Genomic DNA, 21,919 nt, shown 5'->3' with positions numbered 1-21,919 from the left:
GTGTAGTTAGAACTAAACTCTGTAAAATCACAGTAAATATACAAACTGTACAATTACCAGCACCACTGCGGCAGCAGGTCCCACGAACGCATACAGAAGACCGCCTTCCAGAGATAGCCAACAGCTGCAGACACAAAAACTTTTAGCAAATCTTGCATAAAATGTAACATCCGGCATCAATTTAATGAAGCGTGACGGTACAGTACACAGTCATATCGTCCTTGGGTGTCTAGGGATCTTGGGGCCATATGCCAAGGTTCTACATGAGAGACTTTTAGTGAGAAACAAGAACTCTGAAGAGATCTTAAAGCACTGTTTAGATCCAGGTATTCTCAGGAGTAAATGTGGGTGGACTGGAAATCCCTTGGCTCTCCTGCTATTTCAGTTTATGCAGATTTTCGTGTCGTTTTTGCTCGTGGTTTCATTGGGAAGGTTTTAACGTGCTGTGGTGGGACGTTTCATGTTCCTGGTTGAAGAATGAGTGACTTACTATTGGGGCGTCCCGTATCCTTTCGCTTTTGTGAATCCCATTGAGATGGCGACAACCAGGGCAGGCAATCCTTTGAAAGAAAGAATTATTAAATATCGTTAAAGTTGCCCTTACAGTTATTGTCCACAGTGTAAATGAATTAATACAAAGAAAAAAATAGTAGTAGCTGTGTTTTATAACTTGTTCAAGCTGGCAACATCACAACAAGCTTGATAACATGTTCAAATATACAGTTACAATCTTAAACTGGATTTTCCTGTAGGGTAATGACCTCGTGTATATTGTCTCCCCCATCATTTTAATCCTCTCTCTAGTTCGCTCTTATTTTCTGATCTCCAACAATGCTGCCGTTATGAAAGGGTTCTTTCTGCTCTTGCCACCGTCCCGTGATCTGAATATTAACAGCGTCCCTCTCGCGCCGGTGGCTGAATTTATCGATGCAATCAGCTTGTCTGAGCAACCCAGCAGTCCCCCCTCTTCTTCGCTGAATCTAAGCCCCGCCCCTAACTGCCCAGCAGATTTATCCTCCAATCAGAAATCACGAATTCTTGCCTCAAAGGTCATATTTAGTCTCTGGATGGGTACAAAATAGGAAAATATATGAGAAGGATTAATGATTTTGACCTGGAAAGTGTCCATGATGATGTGACCGTTCCCTTGGAGATGCACACTAGGTTAGATGATTTATAGTAGAGACGAACAACAACGACGTCACTTCAGTAAACCGTAGAATGCGAGACGCACACATCTTATGTGTGTCACGCGTCTTTTGACCACAAAGAACTTTTATCATGTCTCTAAGAGGCATCTTCTTAAGTACCCAAGTAGCCCTTAAAGGGACAGTACACCTAAAAATGTATTGTTTACTCATCCTCATGTCATTGCAAACCTGTATAACTTTATTTCTTTTGTAGAACACAAAAGAAGATATTTTGGAGAATGTTGGTAACCAAACAACACAGGCCCTCATTGACTTCCATTGTATGGACCACTGATATCTTCTTTTTAGAAGAAAGAGTCATTGACAAGAAAGAGACATGAGGGAAATAATGATGACAGATTTTTTATTTTTGGGTGAACTGTCCCTTTAACTTGGTGTCATGCTTTTTTGATATGTTTGACATACTGTATATACTGTATATGATGCCACATTGCTCTCTTGTTTCGCATTAAAATGGATCTTAACAGAGGTGTAAAGATCCAGAAAGTAGCTGCTGGTGTCCAGTAATTTATTCTTTTTGTCTCCTCATACTCACTGCCTAGCAACCGTTTCTATGACAATGGAATCAAGAACTGCTTCAAATGGAGGAGCAATAGAGATTCTGAACACAAACTGCTTCAAAATAAAATGTTTAACACTTTTAATCTTGATTAGTTTAAAAGAAATCCACATTAAGACGATGTCTTAGACTAGAACATCGCACGGATCCTAATCAATTTCAATTAATCCACTGAAATGCATTCAAATACGCAAACTAATAAACGGTTCACGTATCTGTCCTTGTCTATCTTCGCTTGTCTTGTCTTCTCCCCAACACACAGCGAAACGCTGCAATGATGAAAAAGAGAGCCTTGTTTGTTGCTAGGTAACTGGAGAGATGAGTGTTAGCTCTTCTGTAATCAATTAGATGTATGTGTAAAGTGGCCCTGTATAAGCAACCCTGGGGAGGTATGGAACATACTAGATATTATTTAATAATACAAAAGCTAACTCACATCAGCCATGTTTGAAAAGTAAATGGCGACTTGATGATGGAGCTGCAAAAATGCATTAGGGAGGAGAAAGAGTGATGTGTCAGAGATGTGAACACTCACCCCATCCCAGACAGAGGAAACGTTTCCGGATGAGCCTCGTCCGAACTTTTCCCGTCACGGCCATGTAGGACTGCCAAGCCTCTGTCAAAACCCAGCAGAAGGACGCCAGGAAAAAGAAGTGCAGAAATGCAGTTGTCATCGTGCATATGCCCTGTCCATTCGAGAAAGAGAGAGAGAGAGAGAGAGAGAGAGAGAGAGAGAGGGGGGGAGAGGAAACAGATAAATTAAGGTCAAAGTCGTGACAGACTTAAGTCAAAAGATTAGTCTAAATGGAGGTCTTTTTGACTCTGAATGGCAGATTGAATATCACTGAAAGCACCGGCTAGGCCAGGCATCGCATTAAATGTTCTCAAACTCACTTACAAAATCACATGAAATGTGAACAGAGACTGGCTGAAAGCAGATTAACAAAGATAATGAGGTACACAAAATGGATCCCCCCCATTGCATCAACTCTAAATGATGCAAACACTGCAACAGAAAGTCTGTGACTGACAAAGAGGAAAGCGTCAGACGGAGAACACATTTCACTCCAGACTCCACTCGTCTGCCACAGACCACCATCCCATGTTTTTGATTCCAAATCCAGAAGATCTCACAAAAATTACAACATATGGGTCACCGATAGCTAAGCAGACACGTGAAATGCCTTCTGAACAGAAAACCCAAAATATGAATATCCCTCTCAACATCCGTAGAGTTCTCTTTGAATTTGACAGACAGTGTTTTACTGTCAATTTGATACTCATCCTTAGTCAAGAACATTCTAAAAATGAATTCAGTGGCTTAGTAAATATTACAAAATTAAACAGCTAAATTTAGTTCATAAAATCTGTCAAAATCATTTAAGTGATTTCGACATATTAAAAAAATATTTAGTTAATTTCTCTCAAATGTACAAATATTATTTAAGTGTATTTAATGAAAAGAAATAAGTATTTAATTAAATTATATTTTTAATATACACATAAAATATTTTTGGCGAATTGATTCACTCAGATTTACTTAATTTTTTTACTTACATTTACTCAATTTGAACAGTATGTTTCATTGATTTCACAGCTTTAAAATGTACTTTTTTGCGTGTTGGCCTTCTTATCACTGTTCCCTTTTCGGGTCGCTTTATCTCAACTGTGACTATATTTTAGATTCAAGTAGCTTTTTGGACATGTCAAAACAGCTGTACATCACAAAAAATAACGTGCCAGGACCAACAAGGTTGGTGATGCAACAACACGCCCTCTTCCGTAGGTACAGCATGTTAGAACATAACCTGAGCTTGTAGAGATGACCACCCACCAGCCAGAACCACAAACTAAACCTACAGGGAGAACCTAGGCTCTGCTTCCAAGGTAGGTTGTGAAGGCATGATGTTCTGCGGCCAGAGCCAGAGACAAACTGGAACGTAATGAAGACCCCGTTTCCACCTGCTGCCAGTCCACCTGGTGCAGCCAAGACCACTGCGGTGAAAATGGATCTCTGCTGGCAGTGTGAGATGAGACCCATCTGATGCCATTGTGTCTACTGCCCTGTAAACTAGCGTCTATGAACACATGGAAATAATTTCCTGGTTTGAGCACAACCAGAGCGCTTCTATACCAAATGATCGTAAATCTGGACCAGTGTTCCCTTCTGCAAGGGCCACTTGCTGACTTCCAGAATTGCAAGGACATTATGGCCCATTTTGAAAGGACTCCTCTCACACCATGTTGTGGACTTAAGGTCAATGCCTCTGCTTGTGTATTACGTAAAAAAGCCAAGCCTGGATGAAAATAAGTTCAGTATCAAAGTGATTTTAATTCTGGTGTCAAAGTATTTCAGTCACATGCCTGTATCCCTACTATACGCGCATCACATAGTTCATACATATGTAACTTTCTTTGTCCTATTTGCCACTATACAGATATTACAGTAAAGAAAGGACAAGAAATATTGAGGTCAGACGATGCACAAACTTGAGCATTAAGGCTCAATGCGTCACACAAACAAAGTCACGGCTTTACCATACTTTATAAGGACTTGTCACACCTTTATGAACACGTTACCACTATAATAGAAGTAGTAGGGTATGAATAGAAGTTCTATTCATACCCTACTGCTTAAGAATACTTCGAGCTGGAGCTCATCCTAGCAACACATTTTCAGAGCCACTAACAACAGCAAACAGCTAAATATATGCAGCAATATCGATCGCCTGATGTGATGAAAAATCAAGTGTTTTTTCTTCTCATTTCTAGGCGCTGGATGTGTTGCATTTCTTGTCTTATTTATGCCATTGCTACAGGCTAAAATTACAGAGACACTACCGGAGACAGTTCCGAGGTGATGCGACTCATCGCACTGTATATCATTGCAGGATTAACTATTACAAGTACTGCATCAAGGTTACATACACGTTAGCAACTGGCCGCTCAAGAGAAATACGCAGTGACCGACCCCACATTGACTGCAGTGGCGATCCGTGACAAATAAAATCTAAAAATGAAATAAATGTAATAATCCGTGTGTGTTGCACGTTGTTAAAATTGTATAAAACAAAATAAAATAAAATTCCTTGTATGTTGCCAATAAAGCCCTTTCTGATTCTGAATCTGATCTCTGAATGTGTAGGACATGACGAAACAAACACACACAAAAACCAAAATAAAATGTCTTGCGTGTTGCCAATAAAAATAAAATTGTATACAATAAAATAAAAAAATAAAATAACATTTAAAAATAAAATAAAAAGACAATAAAGCCCTTTCTAATTCTGATTCTAAATCTGTAGGATTTGCGCTCAAGAGGAATTTAAACAATTATAATGATATACCAGAAATCACAAAACAAACAAACAAACAAACAAAAATGAAATAATATTTCTTGTGCGTTGCCAATAATGCTAAAATTTTATCAAATTAAATATAAAAAAATGAAAAAAATTATAAATAAATAAAATTTGTTGCATGTTGCCAACAAAGCTCTTTCCGATTCTGATTCTAAATTTGTAGTATTTGGCCTCAAGAGGAAGTTTAAACTATTACAACAACAATAACCCAAGAAAATGGACAAATCTGCACACAACCTTAGCTTTAAAATATCCGGTATAGCATCACAGAGAAGAGATGCTGCTTTGCAAGGGCATTTGAAGGCACCCGAAGCGCATACCCGCAGCAAATCTCCTAACCTGAGTGGGAATTTGACTTGTATCAAATGTACTAAAGCTGTATGCGTGTGGGTTTGCTTGAAGAGTCGGGCAGCAGAGGAAGTGGAGGGGGTGGCACACAGCCTCAGCTGAAATCCTGAGTGCACGCTGCCCTTTACAAAGGCAAATTGCCGGGAGATATTGAGCCCACTGTGTCTGTATCCATGGCAACAGAGGAAGTGCAGGAGAACAGTAAAGCACAACGAGGCTGACGTAAAGGGAGACGTGTGTGCGTGTATGTAGAAAGGGAACAGCTGAGATTCATATATAGCAGCGTGAGGCTGTGCAGGTTCAGAACATTAACTCCATGGGCACCGAGTTCATTTCCATACATACACGACAGCTCTCTGGTGTAACACTAACTCACTATAATAACCTTCTTGACACGTCAAAACAAATATTAAGGTAAATATGCAACACGTCGCAAATTATGGGAAACATAAAATCAGGGTAAACACCTGATATCTAATCAGATTCATTTATAACCGTTTTCATTTGCGAAACCACACGTTTAACCACTAGAGAACCCCGCGTCCATTATGTTGATCGAACGCCCATCTATTTTGCCAGAATGTGATTAACTAATACATTAATGTAATGAATTGAGCAGAACTCACAAATGGAAAACTAGATCATAACTGATATCTTAAAGTTGGAACATGTAGTGGTGTGCTTGTTTGCTTATGGGGTTTATGATGCCAGTCTTAATCAGACGAAAAATAATGAACTAAATACATATTTCCCACTTTTTGGCAATTTGACAACGACATAAATCCAACTATTTAGCCATCAAAATTGTAACCAAAACGTTACATTAGAAATCGTGACATTCTTACTCCTATAATATCTTAGTTCTCGCAAATAATCTGATCACACCAAAGGTAATACGTGAAACATCGCTGCTCTCTTGATGAATAGAAACCAAATTACATCATTATGTCGTATCACTTACACGACGTGCACAAGATCCACATCTGTCATAAGATATCTGCAGTGCTGCATTCTTCCTAAAGCTATAAGGCTGTAAATAAATATCACCCAGGATAACATCTACAGACGCAGTGTCATAAGTTTGTCAGTGCAGTAGGTCAGTTTGCCCATTAAGCTGACATTAATTATTTATCGCTCAGCTGTTCAAACAGGAGACAAGATTGACTCATTTTAACCCAAGGCAGCGTCGCAGATAAAACAAATTAGGGCATGTTTTTTATTGAAAGCTATCTCTACAGATCATCAAAGCAGCTTATGCGTCTGAAACGTTCAAATCCTTGACTTTAAGGAATCATTTGATCCGTGAGTCATCCATCTTATCGACACAGAATCTGTGTATTTGAGATGATTCTTAGAGGAAGCAGCATTGAGGTTTTAAGGACTGACTTTCATTATTTAGTCAAAGTTAGATTTTACTAGTGAAGTATTCAAAATTGTAGTTCTGTAATGAAAGACTGCAACTAAAATTTTACGCCTTTATATAATTGTAAGGTGAGGAGAAACATTCCAAGTGACCCAAAAACGGAATAAATGGTAGTTTATCCATATCGATATATGTACAGGAACAAAAAATAAACCATGAGAAAATAAAATATTTTTCTTAAAGAGCACATAACATGAGATCATGAAAATGACATTTCATGCAGTGTGTAATGTTGTCGTGTTTGAAAGTAAGCAGTCTGCCAAGTTGTAAATCCGAAGGTGAATGAATAACAAAGTTATTGGCTTGGAAAAAAGGGAGTCGACTCTGAATCATGCAAACGAGTCGTCCCCAGTACGATTCGCGAACCGCCGCGGATTTACGTCACTATATATAGTCCCCGCCTACGTTTTGCTAGGACTGCCCGCGAAAACTTCACTCTTTTCCCCCAAACACTATAGCTTGTGAGCCTCGTTCGCGGTAGACCAATCACAGCAGACTAGACCATCTGACCAATCATATCAGACTAGGCTAGCGGAAAGGAGGGGATTAGACAGATGAATCGCGGAATGAATCATTTGAGAGTCAGTCAAGAAGTAAGGTAAAAGTAACTAGCTATTATTACAAAATAATAGTGTTTTTACACCTTCTATGTACATAAACTTGTTGTTGGACACTCCATAAGCCAAAGTAGGACCTTAAAAATCCCTGGTTATGTACTCTTTAAGATGCAATATATAGTCTTTGTTGGTCCTTTTGAATGTAGAAATTTGCTATATAAGAAACTAAACTAAACTATTAGAAAAAAGCAATTCGGAAGCCCCTCCCCTCCCCTAACCCCACCCCTAAACCTAATGTCACAGATGCGAAAGCAATCGTAGTAAAACGTACAAAATAGATCATACGAATTCATACGAATTATTGGCTAATTCGTATGAATTCCTACAATCTGGATCGTACAAAACATTTAATTATTAGAATAAGATTATATGAATTCATACGAATTACACCACACACTAGAACAACTGATACGAGAGAGACAGTGATTTCCCTTTCCCACTCAAAGCGATCTGTAATCCACTCCAACTCCACTTTGGGATTCCATTTCTAGTTCACCACCCACTCTGAACACTCCACGCTCACTGTTCAAAAGAAACCATGCTCTGAACGATCCCAGGGTGACCAGGGTTTTTCCTGGCTCAAAATGAGGCGGAGGTGGTGCCATCCTAATCTTGTACACACACACGTAGGCCTACCGTACCTTTAAGTGGCTTAACCAAAGTGACTTCGAGTTTGACATATTAAAAGTTCTAATAAAATTAGATAAAAATGACAATTATTAAGTTATATAAAACATTACTTTTATTCAACCAAACAGAAATGTTTTTTTAATCAAATAAAGCTTTTTATCATTTTCAACTAACTTTTCAGCCCACAATAGCCAACTGAATTAACCAGTCTTTCTAAATGAGCAAAGCTCATTCACATCTTGCATTCTCTGTGGTTCACTTTAAATGATTGAATGTTCTCTTATATTCGCTAGTGACCAAAAAGTTCAATAGTTTAAATGAATCGGTTCAAATGAGTCATTCGTGTTCGAGTCGTTCTGAACGCAATGTGCGTTCATACTGGCGAACTCGGTGTGTACAGTATACGCTAATTCAACGATCCAACTGCACAGCTAAAGACATTACAATGATGTACGTCATGTTAATTTAATAAATTTCAAGAAATTAAACGTACTTGGATGCAAAACAAACAGCCGTGAAACACAGGCTGGCTCTTGTTCTGCAACTCTTTTTAGCGCCTGTGTGCTGATAACGAAACAGCGCCTCCACTGTGGCGTAATATCACAACTGCAGTTACAAATGACAGTCTGTTGAATGCACGCAGCATTTCTTGTGAAGACTCACAACATAATTTTGGCGAGAGCCTGAGGCGGCACGACATTTGACGGAGGCGGCCGCCTCCAATTCCTCTATGCAGGAAAAACCCTGGGTGACAGAAAAATCCGATGCTTCAACCTTCCAAACCCTGCATCTAGCTCCGGGCAAAAATCACACAAGCAAACAACCTACATTCCACTCGTACGCATACATCCACACTGCTTATGTCACACAGACAAGCCCAGAGATACGAACGGTGAAGCGTCCCAATGTGGTTCATCTACACTGTATATCAGCATGCATGAAACATCACTTGCCAATCAAATTAGAGGACTGGAACTAATTGTGTAATGAAGTTTAGAAGTTTGGAAGACTGACTCTATTCCTTCAGCTAAATTCTCTATCTAGACGGCAAAGATGCTGATTCAGAACAGGGTTTTCAAGTACCCCCCCAAACAAGATAAATGTAACTAGGAAGCAAAACAGCATAGGATATTAAAACTGGATACAGTACAGTATGTATTTTAATGGGCTCCAATGGCTTTTGCGTTTTACTTGTTTAAAGGCAAAAACTTCACAAAATTGCATTTTATTAATATTCAGAATTATGTCTCATCTTATAACAGTTGCTATTTTCAGAGTATTCAAATATACTGTATGGGGGAGTACTATCTGTTTGGCCAAACCATGGAGGACGGGGGAGCATCTGGGAAAACATGTTTGAAAACAGTTGTTTTGCTTGCATTTCATTTGGTGATGCTAGTGAAGCACAAATAGCAAGTCATCTTAAAGGCAAAAATAATCAATGGTTAACCAATAATGGGAGATTAAAGGTCCAGTGCATAATTTTTTGGATCGTCTATTGACAGAGATGCAATATAATATACATAACTGTGTCATCAGATGTGTATGAAGACCTTGCATAATGAAGCGTTATGTTTTTATTACATTAGAATGAGCTATTTCTATCTACTGTACATACACTGCGGGTCCTAAACGGACAAACTGCTCTACAGAACGTGTTTCAATACGCGATCTCATTCGAGAAAAAAGCGAAAACTTGACTACATCTTAGTCCTGTGTCAGCCACCGTAGTGCTTCGAAAGCACAATGGAAAGTAAATGTTAAAACTGTTAGCAGCGGTTGATAATAAAACTGACAAGATGCAGATATCCAGGCCAATTAAGCCTGATTCATTATACAGTAGAAAATAAAAACGCTTCCAAAGCCCTTATTCCCGTACTTCATCGGTCTGGATATTTCAGGGATCTGGTCTTTATTACGCTCTTGAGTTGTAGCACGATATTCAAGTTTAACAACGATGTATTCACACTCTGTCCAGATTATCGCCAGAAATGCTTTTCTGCTCGCCAATAAACGTTATTCTCCCTCCCGATGCAAACCGCGCTGTTCATCCGCTGCGCAGGCTCGCTGGTGTTTTGACATAAATGCCTTTACCGCATTAATATTTATGACAAACGCTGCCATTTCGCAAAGATACCAAAACGTCCTGTTACATTATTCAACAACTGAGGTAAAATAGAAGCGCTAGGTACACTAGCAGACAACTCATAATGTATGCCTGTATCTTTGTTTCACATAAGGAGCCCACAAGTAAAGAGTTATTATCAGCGTCACAGTTTAGAGATTAGACGCAGGGAGAAACCTCAGAGGTGAGTAAATTATAAATGCTTTTCATCGTGTCCAAATGTTGTTTGGATTGGGTCTTTCCAATCAAAACCCTTGATGTCTGCCGTTTGGAAGGACGCCTGAGGCCGTCATCACATCTCACTGCTCGAGAAGATAAACAAGTCAGAGAGTGATCAAAAAGAAGTTGAGCATAAAAATAGAAGGTCAATTACAGATACATCTTCAAGGTAAATATTATAAACATTATATTTCTTTGAGGTTTGGTGCAAAAACATCCGGGAGAGCGGCTCATCGCGCTTTATAACAGCCTACAGCACATACAACCTTTTTAATACTCCATCATAAAGTTGCATAGCCTATTCAGATATTCACACCTGAGAAAATAGCTGTATTTTACCGTCACAGCGGCCCAAGCCAATCTTCCTCGACTAAATGATCGAAACTCCACCGAGATAGCTGAAAGTCGAAGCACCCGAGAAGTCTCTTTCAGCCGTCGCCTTCAACGCTCAAGTCTCAAGTTTGAACGATTTACACTTTGAATTGAAAGTAAAAGTTCAGGGTTTCAAAGTGAATGAACGCTGGTTTATATAAATCTGCTGTTTCATCACCAGTGACAGCTGGTACGTACCGGCGCCCAGATACTTCACAAAGAGGCACCGGATTAAATGGCACCTTTTCTCGCAGCGAGAGATAAGATGAAGTTTGACTGAGCAGCATTTAATAATCCTGGAGTCCCACAAGACACTTTAGGGGCTGTTAATGGAATAAGAGCAGACGCTATGGCCGACCGGCTGTTTCTCTTAAAGGAACAGCAACACACACACACACACATTAACGAAACGCACGTTATATATTCACATCGGGTTCTCAAGGCTGAGCAGTAAAAGAGATGTGCTTGTTATAAATCAAATGGCCTGACAAAGAAACTGATCGGGCTTAATTCATTCAGCCCACTGCTGGCTCCAGGCTGGGAGTTTTGTTGAGATCCGTCTCTGTACTTCATCCACTACTGTAATAGTTGCTGTTTAGTCTGTCTTTAAAAACAAGCAGATTTGGAATTAATGACGGGATTAAAACTTTGTCAGCAGTGTGAAGTAACTGAAGTGCTTGACGTCTTTAATGAAACAAAGACGTCAACCTTTTGTTCCAATTAAAGGAATCATAAGCAGCAACAAAGGTTCAAATGAATCATAAAGTAACAACAAAGGTTTGGTGGCAGGTTTTCCAGCGTCATTCAGTTTCAACCTTTTTATAAATAACAATAACAAATAATAAATGTTTCACAAAAAAGGTATTCAAACACACAAAAAATGGTCAGCTTCAATAATAGTGTGCTTCATGTGGTAATAAAATGTAAAAGGTTTGGCTTGCAAATATTATTTCTACTTTTATTTAAGATTCAATAATTATTTTTGACTCGCATTCAATATAATATTGACAAACCATGCATATTCACATGCACATTTTGCTACGTTGCTTAGCAACCGCAAACAATGCACCTTTAGGGTAACTATATTGCTTTGTTGAAAAACTATACATTCTATTAATTATTATTCTTATCAAAATAAATAAATCCTTAATGACAAACACACATTTGAAACTTCATATAGTGCAGTACTTATGGAAATGATACATTCCCTCCCTATGCGGAATGTAAAATGATGTGGAATAAATGAGAAATATGATATGAAATACGAGCCATCAGATCATCCCAATGTTTGGAGAGGCCGCAGGCTTCACATGAGCATCACGTCACACGCGTGACCTCAAGCTGGAGGAAATGACCTGTAACCTCTGCTTATCTGTGACATGCGGGGCCGGGGCCAGAAATCTCCAAGTCAATGGTGCTGGTTCAAACAATGCAGGTCATCATCATTTTGAATAATACAACACATGCTTCTGATTTTCTTATTTTACACAACAGGACTTTAATTCCCAACATGCAGGAATGAATCATATGTGGTTTACTGTTAATGTTTACTACATTGTTTACACTGATGCTGATGCCATGTGATATTTACTCGTTTAAATATTCCTATGTGGTAGGTTAAATATATAATAAAGAACCTATGCAGTTTTCTCAGCTCATTTATTGAGAGCCAGCCCACGTGAAGGTTCTACAAAAAAATACACACATATAACTACTGTGCTGGCGTAGTAACAGCTTTTTTTTTAAATAGACATATTTACTTTTAAAGTAAAAAAATAGGCAGAATAGACCAATTACAGATTGGTTTGATAAAGGCCTGAGGAACGAGAGACATGATCTCAAGTCACCATAACCACATATTTGAAACGAAACAATTTATGAATATACCTTTTAGGTACTATGCAACAAAAACGTGTATATCTGAGTTATGATTATATGAAAAAATGCAGTTTCTTTCTATGGTTTTCTCATTAATGCCAAACTATTAGTTTATTTCAACAACTTCAAAATATTTCATATTTAAGTCCCACTCTGACCATAATGGTGAAAACCATGCATTTGCTCCATCAATGGGAAGAAGGAACCAGCCAAATTGTCACTTTAGAGCACAAACATGGCAAATGGCTCAGAAGAGAACTGGGTGGATTCAGCCCTCTGAAGAACGACATTTTATTGTCATGGTAACTATAATGCACTGACCATTTAAAACTCTCAGCTGATGCCGTAGATATGGACAGAGCAGAGCTCCAGATGTAATTATGGTCCATTAATGATGGACTGTACCTCCTGTACTGCAGGAATCAAGACCTAAGTTTTTCTATAAGCTAGGCTTATATATACAAGCTATATATCAGCTATACAATACACAGTATTGACATCAATAATTATGATTCTTTCCACTACAAGATCAATCAGACATCTGTGCCTAATACAAAATACTATATTGTAAACGGGCTACTTACATACATTTTTCCAGCAAGCTGCCTAACTAGATGGCATTTTAAAGGGGTCATATGACACGGCTAAAACAACTATTATCGTTTGTTTTAGATGTAATGCAATGTGTATACACGATTTAAGGTTCAAAAACGCTGTATTTTCCACAAATCGTGCATGTTTGTATCTCCTCTTTGCCCCGCCTCTCTGAAACGTGCAGATATTTTACAAAGCTCATCTCTCTGAAAAGCGAGGTGTGCTATGATTGGCCAGTTAACCAGTGCGTAGTGATTGGTTGAATTCAGCAAGTGTGTGACAGAAATGTAACGCCTCTTACCATATTTGGAACATCAGGTTCCAAAGCAATTGTACTGACAGGTACGCCCATCTTACTTGAGTATACATTTGGGCGGTCTTAGTCAACTCATACCACAAACTGACGTAGATTTGTGGGGGTGTGGTTACACGAGGCGTTTCAGGCAGGTCTGGGTGAGCATTCGCTTTTAGATAGAATGCATCTTTTGTTCCGATACTTAAATTTTAGCAATTTTACGTGTCTAATACATGCATGGGCAACTTATAACACACCAAAGACACAGAAAAACACGTGTTCGCGCCATATGACCCCTTTAAGACAAAAATTGTATTCAAAGGCAGGTAGCAAAACAACATTTTCTTCTAAGATGCCTAGTCGTAAAGAGATTTAAAAAGTTCATTTGCAAAATCACATAACTCTGTTTTTAATCATTTTTTTAAATCATGTTTTTATTGTGTATTTCAATTCATGACAATCAAACTGCAGTTGGGTTGTTTTGATTAAGTAATAATAACCCTAAAAATAGTTCATTTTAAGGCTTGAACTGCATGTATCCATCAGGAATAAGGTACTATGAGAATGTAATGCAGTCAGCTCAGTGAAATGATTTCTTCAAGATGCTAAAAATTGAGACAGCAGGAATATAAGGTAAGGCTGCAGTGATGGGACTTATTTTTACCTTTCAATGCAGTTGTGTCCTACACACCTGTACCCAGGTTTATGAGTTTTGTTTAAGTTTTTCCTACGTCATTGTTGCATATGCACTTACGTTCCACACAAATGCACTTGTTCAGCATGCTCTCCGGAACAGTTACTGCATGTAAATTAGAATCTAATTGTATTTAACCTTGATATTTCACTTCCATCTAGGCCAGAATGCTTCTTAGAAGCCGAACTACGAAAAGCTTGCGAGAAAAAACTGCACAGAAATGTCTGGCTGAGTGGCTGCGCGATGTGTTTTTCCCGCATCGGTGTTGACTCACTCGCAGGCCCTGTCTGTGTGGGCAGCGTAGGAACAACGTTCTCCTCTGTGTAAACCCTCTTCTGATGATAACCAAAAACCACCAGCTGTGCTAGTCCTGACAAGCTTGTAAGCATTGAAAAATCAACCTCTTTTATTTTGTTTACTCAAATGAGGCCAAACGAGTGTTATTTGTAAGCTGCGGATAATTTATTTTTGTTCTTACTCGTTTTTTCCTTCTATATCATTTCTGATCTTGAATTAAAAACAGTAAATGTGACAATTGTTTTTCCTTTTAAACTAATTAACTAACACGTCTAATGCCTCTTATAGTCATGAATGATGCTCAAAGTTAGAAAAGAGTGTTTCCATTTTGGTCCAGTTTGGTTCTTTTAAAAACCAAATGCAGACATCCGGAGAGCTTTAAAATGCTATCACCCTACCTGCATCCTTAACTTTAAATGTTTCACAATGGAACCAAAGGTTCAGATTCACGTGGGCTCCGGATATTGCAGAGAGACTGTTATATAACTGGACCATTTGGGCTGTGAACACTAAGGGACTTTTGCTTCAAGTTTATTCCGTAAGATACGTAGCACACTGCCAGAATTTGTACTTTCTGTCATGCAGCAGTCGTCTTTTTCCCCAGGACGAGATACACGTCTAGATGCACATCCAGAGCATTTCTTTTTTGCCAAAAAGTGAGCAAACACATACAATGGATTTCCAGCTTTCCCTAATATGAGCAGTGTCTCCAATCATCCAATCACAAGGACAGATACTTTCTCACCTCAACAACAAAACCACAACAACAACCACTTGTGGATTCCCTGGACACAATCTTTCATGTCTGACCCGTGCCAGCCCGTGCAAATCAAACCCACCCATGTTGCATCATAGTTTGTAATTCAGAACGCAGCCAGCTGGATTCTGGGTATTACATTTAGCGGCACTAAACAGAGAGACGTCATCATCATCATTTCTCCTTGGCTTTGGACACAGAAAGATGTTCTCATTTGCTAAAAATAACTGCTACGGCTGACTGAGTACTGACTCAAAACATTATCTAGAAATAGTAGACTGATAAACAATACTGAGCTCAGTGGAAATGTTTTCGATTGTAAAATATCTTACATTCACGCCTGTAACAAAAAGTGATTCATGCAAAATGTACACAAAAAATACTCCTTTGGCTAAATTTGGGGATCGTGAGTCAGTTACTTGTGAGCATGTGAGCAAAAACTAAACTGAACTAAAGGGCTTTAACATTACGTATAACCGTTTACAGCATGTGACAGCATGTGAATGCAACATTTAGCATATACAGTAGAAGAGTTCCAAGCATACTATAAAAAAAGACTTAAACATCTGGATATGTAAGTAGGTCACTTTATAGAAAATTAGGGCAGACGGCTTGACTTTTAGTAAGCCACAGTGTCTTATAACAGTAGAGAAATGAATACACATCGGTTAGGGGTGGGGATTGCTTCTGGTAAGATAATATACAGATAGAAGTCCTTACCAGTGAAGCCACTGTTTCATTTGTATTATAAAACCTGAATCATCGTGATGGGCATCATACCAAAGCGAAGAAGCTGTCTACTTTTAAATCAAGCCTACAAGATCAACCCACACACAAACCAAGCCAAGCAATAAATATGGGAATGTAGAGTGGACTTTGATAACAAATCAGATGGAATCGACGTTCAGATTTTCACGACTTGATTGCATATTAAATCTAATCTGGTAGTATGTAAGTAACAAACAGAAAATATTTACCGCATTATGTGTCTGCGTCTGTCCAATCAGGATCAGAATGTTGGAGCAGATGATTGAAAGGCAGAAATTGATCAGGATAATTGATCTCTCAGACCTGATGTACCTGGAAATAAAATACATTTTCATATACACGAGCAATCTAAATCTTTGCTATAGCAAAGCAATATTAATACTATCCTCCGTATATGCACTTACCTCCACAAAACAGCATACACCACGGCCAATGTGATCAAGGCCAGACAGGACACACCACATCCTACTATGAGTGTCACTGATGGGACCCCTGAGTACTCCATAGCCTGTGAATGACACACGAGAGCTTCAGCGAGCGAATTTCAGCCCCTTGTAGCACTAATAAAAGCCCATTTCAGTGTCTGGTAATAAAGCACATTACGGTATGCTTACTGCGGCAGGGCCATTTGTACAGCCCAAATTTAGAGGATTAAAGCACACGCTGTTTTGGTCTGCAATTCAGTTTTTTAATTCATTTAATTTCCCCTTCACATGAATGTAATGTATTAGCCTCCATACACAGCGCTCATTATCAACAGGTAGGTGCTTAAGGTCACAAAACGCAGCTAATGAACCATTATAGATAACAATCTGTTTTAATGCAATTACCCTGTGGCTGACACTGTACGCAGACTGCCATTTTGGACTAATAAATATGTCTTTTGGCCACAATTATACCTTCAAAAAGTGTTTAGATGCATTTGACTATCTAACATCATTTAGGCATTTACTGTTTGTTGGCCATACAGGCCTCAGCGTATTTACTGTATGTATGCCTTTTTCCCAGAATGCCATCCCCCCAACGCCCCACCCCCAATCTAGCTCCCAAATGTCACAAGTCATAGTGACACATCAGCTGTGCATTGAAATACTTATCAAACTTTGCCCCCATGCATCACCAGGATGCAGACAACACCATCATTAAGTCGATGCTTGGTCACATGAGCAGAGAAAAAAATGGCTGCCTCTTACTCTGTAGGGTAAAACAGAGCCGTATAGCCACCTATTTTTGTGGACCAAACCTGATTGTAAATCTAATGAATCTTACTGGTGAAGAGGCCACAGCTAATGCTATCATAGCTTCTTAAAATGTGAACTACACCCTGCTGCTCCACGCAACAGGAATGGTCAAACGAAGATTAAGATCTATATCACACTGTAATCTTAATGTATATCGTTCTGTGGGGGTGAAGGGAGGGAGGGGGGTTTAATAGAATGAAGCCATTATTACAAATCCATATGTGAACAATACACAATCCAAAACATCTGCATAATATTCCAACAGTTTTAAATAAATATTGAGTATATTCATAAATGCTTGATGCCATTACACGCAAACACACAGAAGCTCAGACAAATGAGCGTAGGTAGATCTCTATCAGACATGGCAATACGTTACATCCATTTGAACATCAGCACAGCACAGCTCTTTAGCTCCGAATGAGAAGACACTCTCAATACTTACTATTTCTCTGGGTTGTTGAGCCAAAATGGCGAAGGTAGATACCCGATCACATAAGCATTTGGTGTGGGATGCATCGGTGAGCACAGTTCTACATCCTTTAGAGCTCCAGCTGCCCCAAGAATCGTTCCTACACAACACAGACAAGATTAATTCGGACCGGAGCTCGCCTTAACAAGCTTGTACGTACTCCCCTAATTCCTTCCCTCTTAATCCTTAACAACGAGCAAAATCTCATCCACTTTACTTCTTAGCAAAGCAAAGCAAACGCGTTTCAACGCGACCGTCAATAGCGCGAGCGAAGCGCTGAGGCTCGGCGGAGCTGTCCAGCGCTGTGGTGCTGAAACACTCACTCCTCACAGATACACTCACACGCACACACCACACAGCAAAATAAAGCATCTTTACCGAACCTGACGAGGTTTTTCCTCTCTTTCTGCTCGAAGGATTTCGTTTCGCTCTCTATCGCCGTATATTTCCGCTCGGTTTTCTAATTAGCGGCTTTTGGACGCTTTCCTGAGGGGAAAAAATCAGCCTAGAAACGGCGGACGGCATCAGATTGATACTCTCTTGCCTCCCGCCGTGGCGGAGGGGGGAGATGCCTCGAAAAGAATCCCCCTTTCTCGGTGGTTAGCGCGGTTACGACGGTCGTGCTTGAATTTTACACAATACGTAATGGATTTCGTGCTTTCTTTTACACAGTTGATATTCCCGAGGCATACGTGTGAGGGAAAACGCTAGCGGAACCGGTAACCTCCCCGTGAAAACGAGCTGGATGGTAGCAGCCAGTTTCTCCTTCTCTGGCGAGCGGAATTATAGAACAGACAGTTCACCTGTTTATTAATGCTTACGCTTCTCGGGTGATGGTTAAATGTAAAGATCTGACAAGAACAAAACAGCTCACTTGCACTCTTTTAATAATTTTTTAGGAACAAATGGGTAAATAAATAATGCCTTATAAACACGACTCAGGTTCTTAGCTAATTGTGTTATTCATATCAAGTTGGACACGTTCAAAATATTAACATCACAAAATCAGCTTTTTACACATGCTTAACCAAAAAACTTGCAACGATTAACCAGTTGAATGTAAGTATAATGTCCAGTATAAGCAGATGTAGTATAGTGCCTCCAAATGATGCATAACAAATGCAGTCTTTTCTGAAGGCCCTCTGACATGAAACCTTTTGTAACCCTTCCCAGAGGAAGACCATGGAGAATTGTGTCTGCACATCACCATAATTAAACTGCAGCAGGGCTCTCTTTTCAAGCTTTTAATTAAGCTTTAAAACTCCCTCTTTTTCATATGCATGGATAACACTTTATAATAACCTTCATTAGCAAGTCAGTAAAAGACATTATATAATCACACATCAGTACGTAATGCGTAATGTACATTCAAACATGCGTATATGTGAAACGATATGAACAATGTCGTGACATCTTTACCCAGCATTATACACTAATGTAAAATCCCATACCTTTATGGTAAAACTGGTTAATATAATGACAATTTGTTATACATTTTGAAATATCAATCTGATTATGGCCTGTAGGTGTGTGATAGTGTGAAGTTTTGATATTTTGTTTGATGGTAATGATATGGCGATGGCAAGGTTTTAAAAGCCATCCATCCAACAGCTGCATTAAAAATGTCAAATACGAAATGGATGGGAAGTGACATCCTACCAATTTATGTAAAAATCATAAATAACATTAGCAATTTTTGTATGAATTTAACTTCCAAAACAGAACAATTCATTTTTGGTTTACGGATCATATTTAACTTCAGATATGTGTACAATATAAATCAGGCTGGATTGATTCACTCATAAGACGAAGTACGGCTCTGTCCCGTCTAACCGTATTGACAGCAAGCCGATCGCGACTGACTTCAGGTGTTTATTAGGATGTCGTGGGATGGATTGCTGTGGGTTACTGTGTCAGCAAACTCAACTGCACTCAATATGTGGTCAATTCATTCAATTATTGAACATATGAGCAGCTGTACTACAGAAGCAAAATCACCTTATCATAACTGAACAGCAGTTTCATGCTACTAAAAAGTTTACGTAAACTACAAAGACATTAGTTTGTAAATGAAAAGTGGATCTATTTTGTAAATGAAATAAAGTGAATTAAGATATGTTACTCTAAGATATGTTGCTCAGGTCGTGTTTAGTATGTATTTTGAGCCGGATGAGAAAGAAATTTATTTTCAGTTAAGTTGCATCTGTTCTCTTGTTAGTCACTTGGCTTTTCCGGTCTAGATGGAATTTGAGAGACACCGTCTGTGGAGGAGTCTGTGGGTGTATGAATTACGCCGGTCTCAAGATAGACTCCATTTCTAGGCAATTGTGCTCGAAGAAACTAATGACAAGACTTTTAATAGCCAAGATGAGGCACTGTCCATAGTATTGAAACATAGTACCACATACTGACATGCAAAAACTTGCTATAGTTCATTATACATTCATTTAAAAACGGGTCATAATTAAAATTAAAAGCAATTTTCTTAAAGCAATTATAATAAATAGTCTTTTTTAACGGTTAATATGGCAGGTTAACCAGCATTAATTCACCTAATTATAATATGTGTGTCTTAATCTGCTAAAACTAAACACATTTCATGTTTATGTCCACTTTACAGTTATTTTGGAGCGTGCAGTTTTCACATTAGTCTTAACTTAAACAAGAACCCTTTGCACACATTTTCAAAATGCAACTTATGCATTTAAGTTTAATGTGTTCTGGAAAACAGGTAATGGACACCTGATGAAAACACATTTGCTTACCAACAACATAAAATCTTCTTCGCTAATAATAAAAAAAAAATTGTTAAAAGGATTTTAAGTATTCATCAATTTTACCATATCTGCTTTATCAAGATGACTGATACTACATTTAAGATTGAAACTATATGAATATGAATAAAAGTGTAGTTTATATACCCTCTTTGCATTTAAAATCCTCTTTGAATTCAATAGTTTAAAGTTCTCTATCTTTAATCCAACATTGTTGATGTCACATCTGTGTATACCAATTCTGCCAATTTTTTCTATTTACTTCTTGAACACTACTGCATGGAAAAAACAATAAAAAGAAGGGGAAAGTAGCAAACTTGTATACGACTTTTGCTATTACAATCATCTCTATCACTTCAGACAAACATAGCATGATGGGAAAATGGAGATTTATGGCTTCTTGTGCATTTTCAGACATGCAAAGATCTAGAAAGTTATTATTCAAGCCTGCATCAGCATAACCGACATTATGGCCTTAGAAAGAACGATTCTGCCTTTAAATCAAGATAACTTATCATTTTAACAATACTGGGACATGAACCAGACCTTTGAAGAAACCTTTCATCAGCTCTCCTGCGACTGGAGCAAATCATTTCATTTTGATTACACAAAAAAACACTCCAGCAAAATCTACAAACAAACAGGACTATAATGGTGAGGTGACTTCAGGTACTCATCATCCAGCATTTTTCATGTTGCTTGTTGTCTTGCTTTCTTAAAGAGCGTCTCCGTGTACTTACAAAAGGCACTTACAAAATAAACACCAGACACAAATGCATGTTAATGGCAATCAACCCCATACATTTCACATGAAAGAAAAGAGTTCTCCAGAGACAACTACTGTATGTGCTGGTCTTTTATTACACAGAAATCTTTGTCTTTTTTCTAACTGAAGTCAGAGGTTAAAACGCAACACTTCTGATTGACACCGAGCTCTTGTAGGCCAATGTAAACATGACGTCTGGAGAGAAACGCACAAAGTATATGAATGTCATTGAAATCAGCAGCTGTTTCCCCTCGATGTTGGTGAAAATCTCTCGGGGCTAATTAAAATTACACCGCCTCAAAATATGCACAATCATGCCACTCGGAGCTGATAGAGTTGTGCATTTGTGTTCCCTAATTGTTTGTTTGCACAGGCCAATTTTGATTTTGCGCAAAGAGTAAACACGTTAACCAACACATTTATTAATGAACATGCGTCCACATAAATCATCATGCAAACAGATTAGAGACTAAACTCGACAGCAAATTTACAATCATGATGCATGTGCAATCTGCAT

The 21,919-nt window shown here is 38.6% G+C and overlaps 1 protein-coding gene across 4 annotated transcripts in view; it reads right to left on the bottom strand.

Annotated features, from left to right (window-relative positions):
- Positions 1 to 21,919, bottom strand: part of adgrb3 (adhesion G protein-coupled receptor B3) — a 144,207-nt gene that overhangs the window by 10,099 nt on the left and 112,189 nt on the right. For all 4 annotated transcript variants that reach the window (XM_057341392.1, XM_057341391.1, XM_057341393.1 and 1 more), the window contains 6 exons: positions 17,836 to 17,962; positions 16,554 to 16,657; positions 16,359 to 16,461; positions 2,306 to 2,456; positions 491 to 560; positions 58 to 124 (listed from right to left, as the gene is read on the bottom strand). In XM_057341392.1, the coding sequence (XP_057197375.1) occupies positions 58 to 124; positions 491 to 560; positions 2,306 to 2,456; positions 16,359 to 16,461; positions 16,554 to 16,657; positions 17,836 to 17,962 (622 nt within the window). The remainder of the gene's footprint in view (positions 1 to 57; positions 125 to 490; positions 561 to 2,305; positions 2,457 to 16,358; positions 16,462 to 16,553; positions 16,658 to 17,835; positions 17,963 to 21,919) is intronic.

Source organism: Triplophysa rosa, linkage group LG9 (genome assembly GCF_024868665.1).
Source record: "Triplophysa rosa linkage group LG9, Trosa_1v2, whole genome shotgun sequence".
Classification (NCBI taxonomy): Eukaryota; Metazoa; Chordata; class Actinopteri; order Cypriniformes; family Nemacheilidae; genus Triplophysa; species Triplophysa rosa.
The sequence above is the reverse complement of the archived record's forward strand: the minus strand, read 5'-3'. Positions and strand labels throughout refer to the sequence as shown.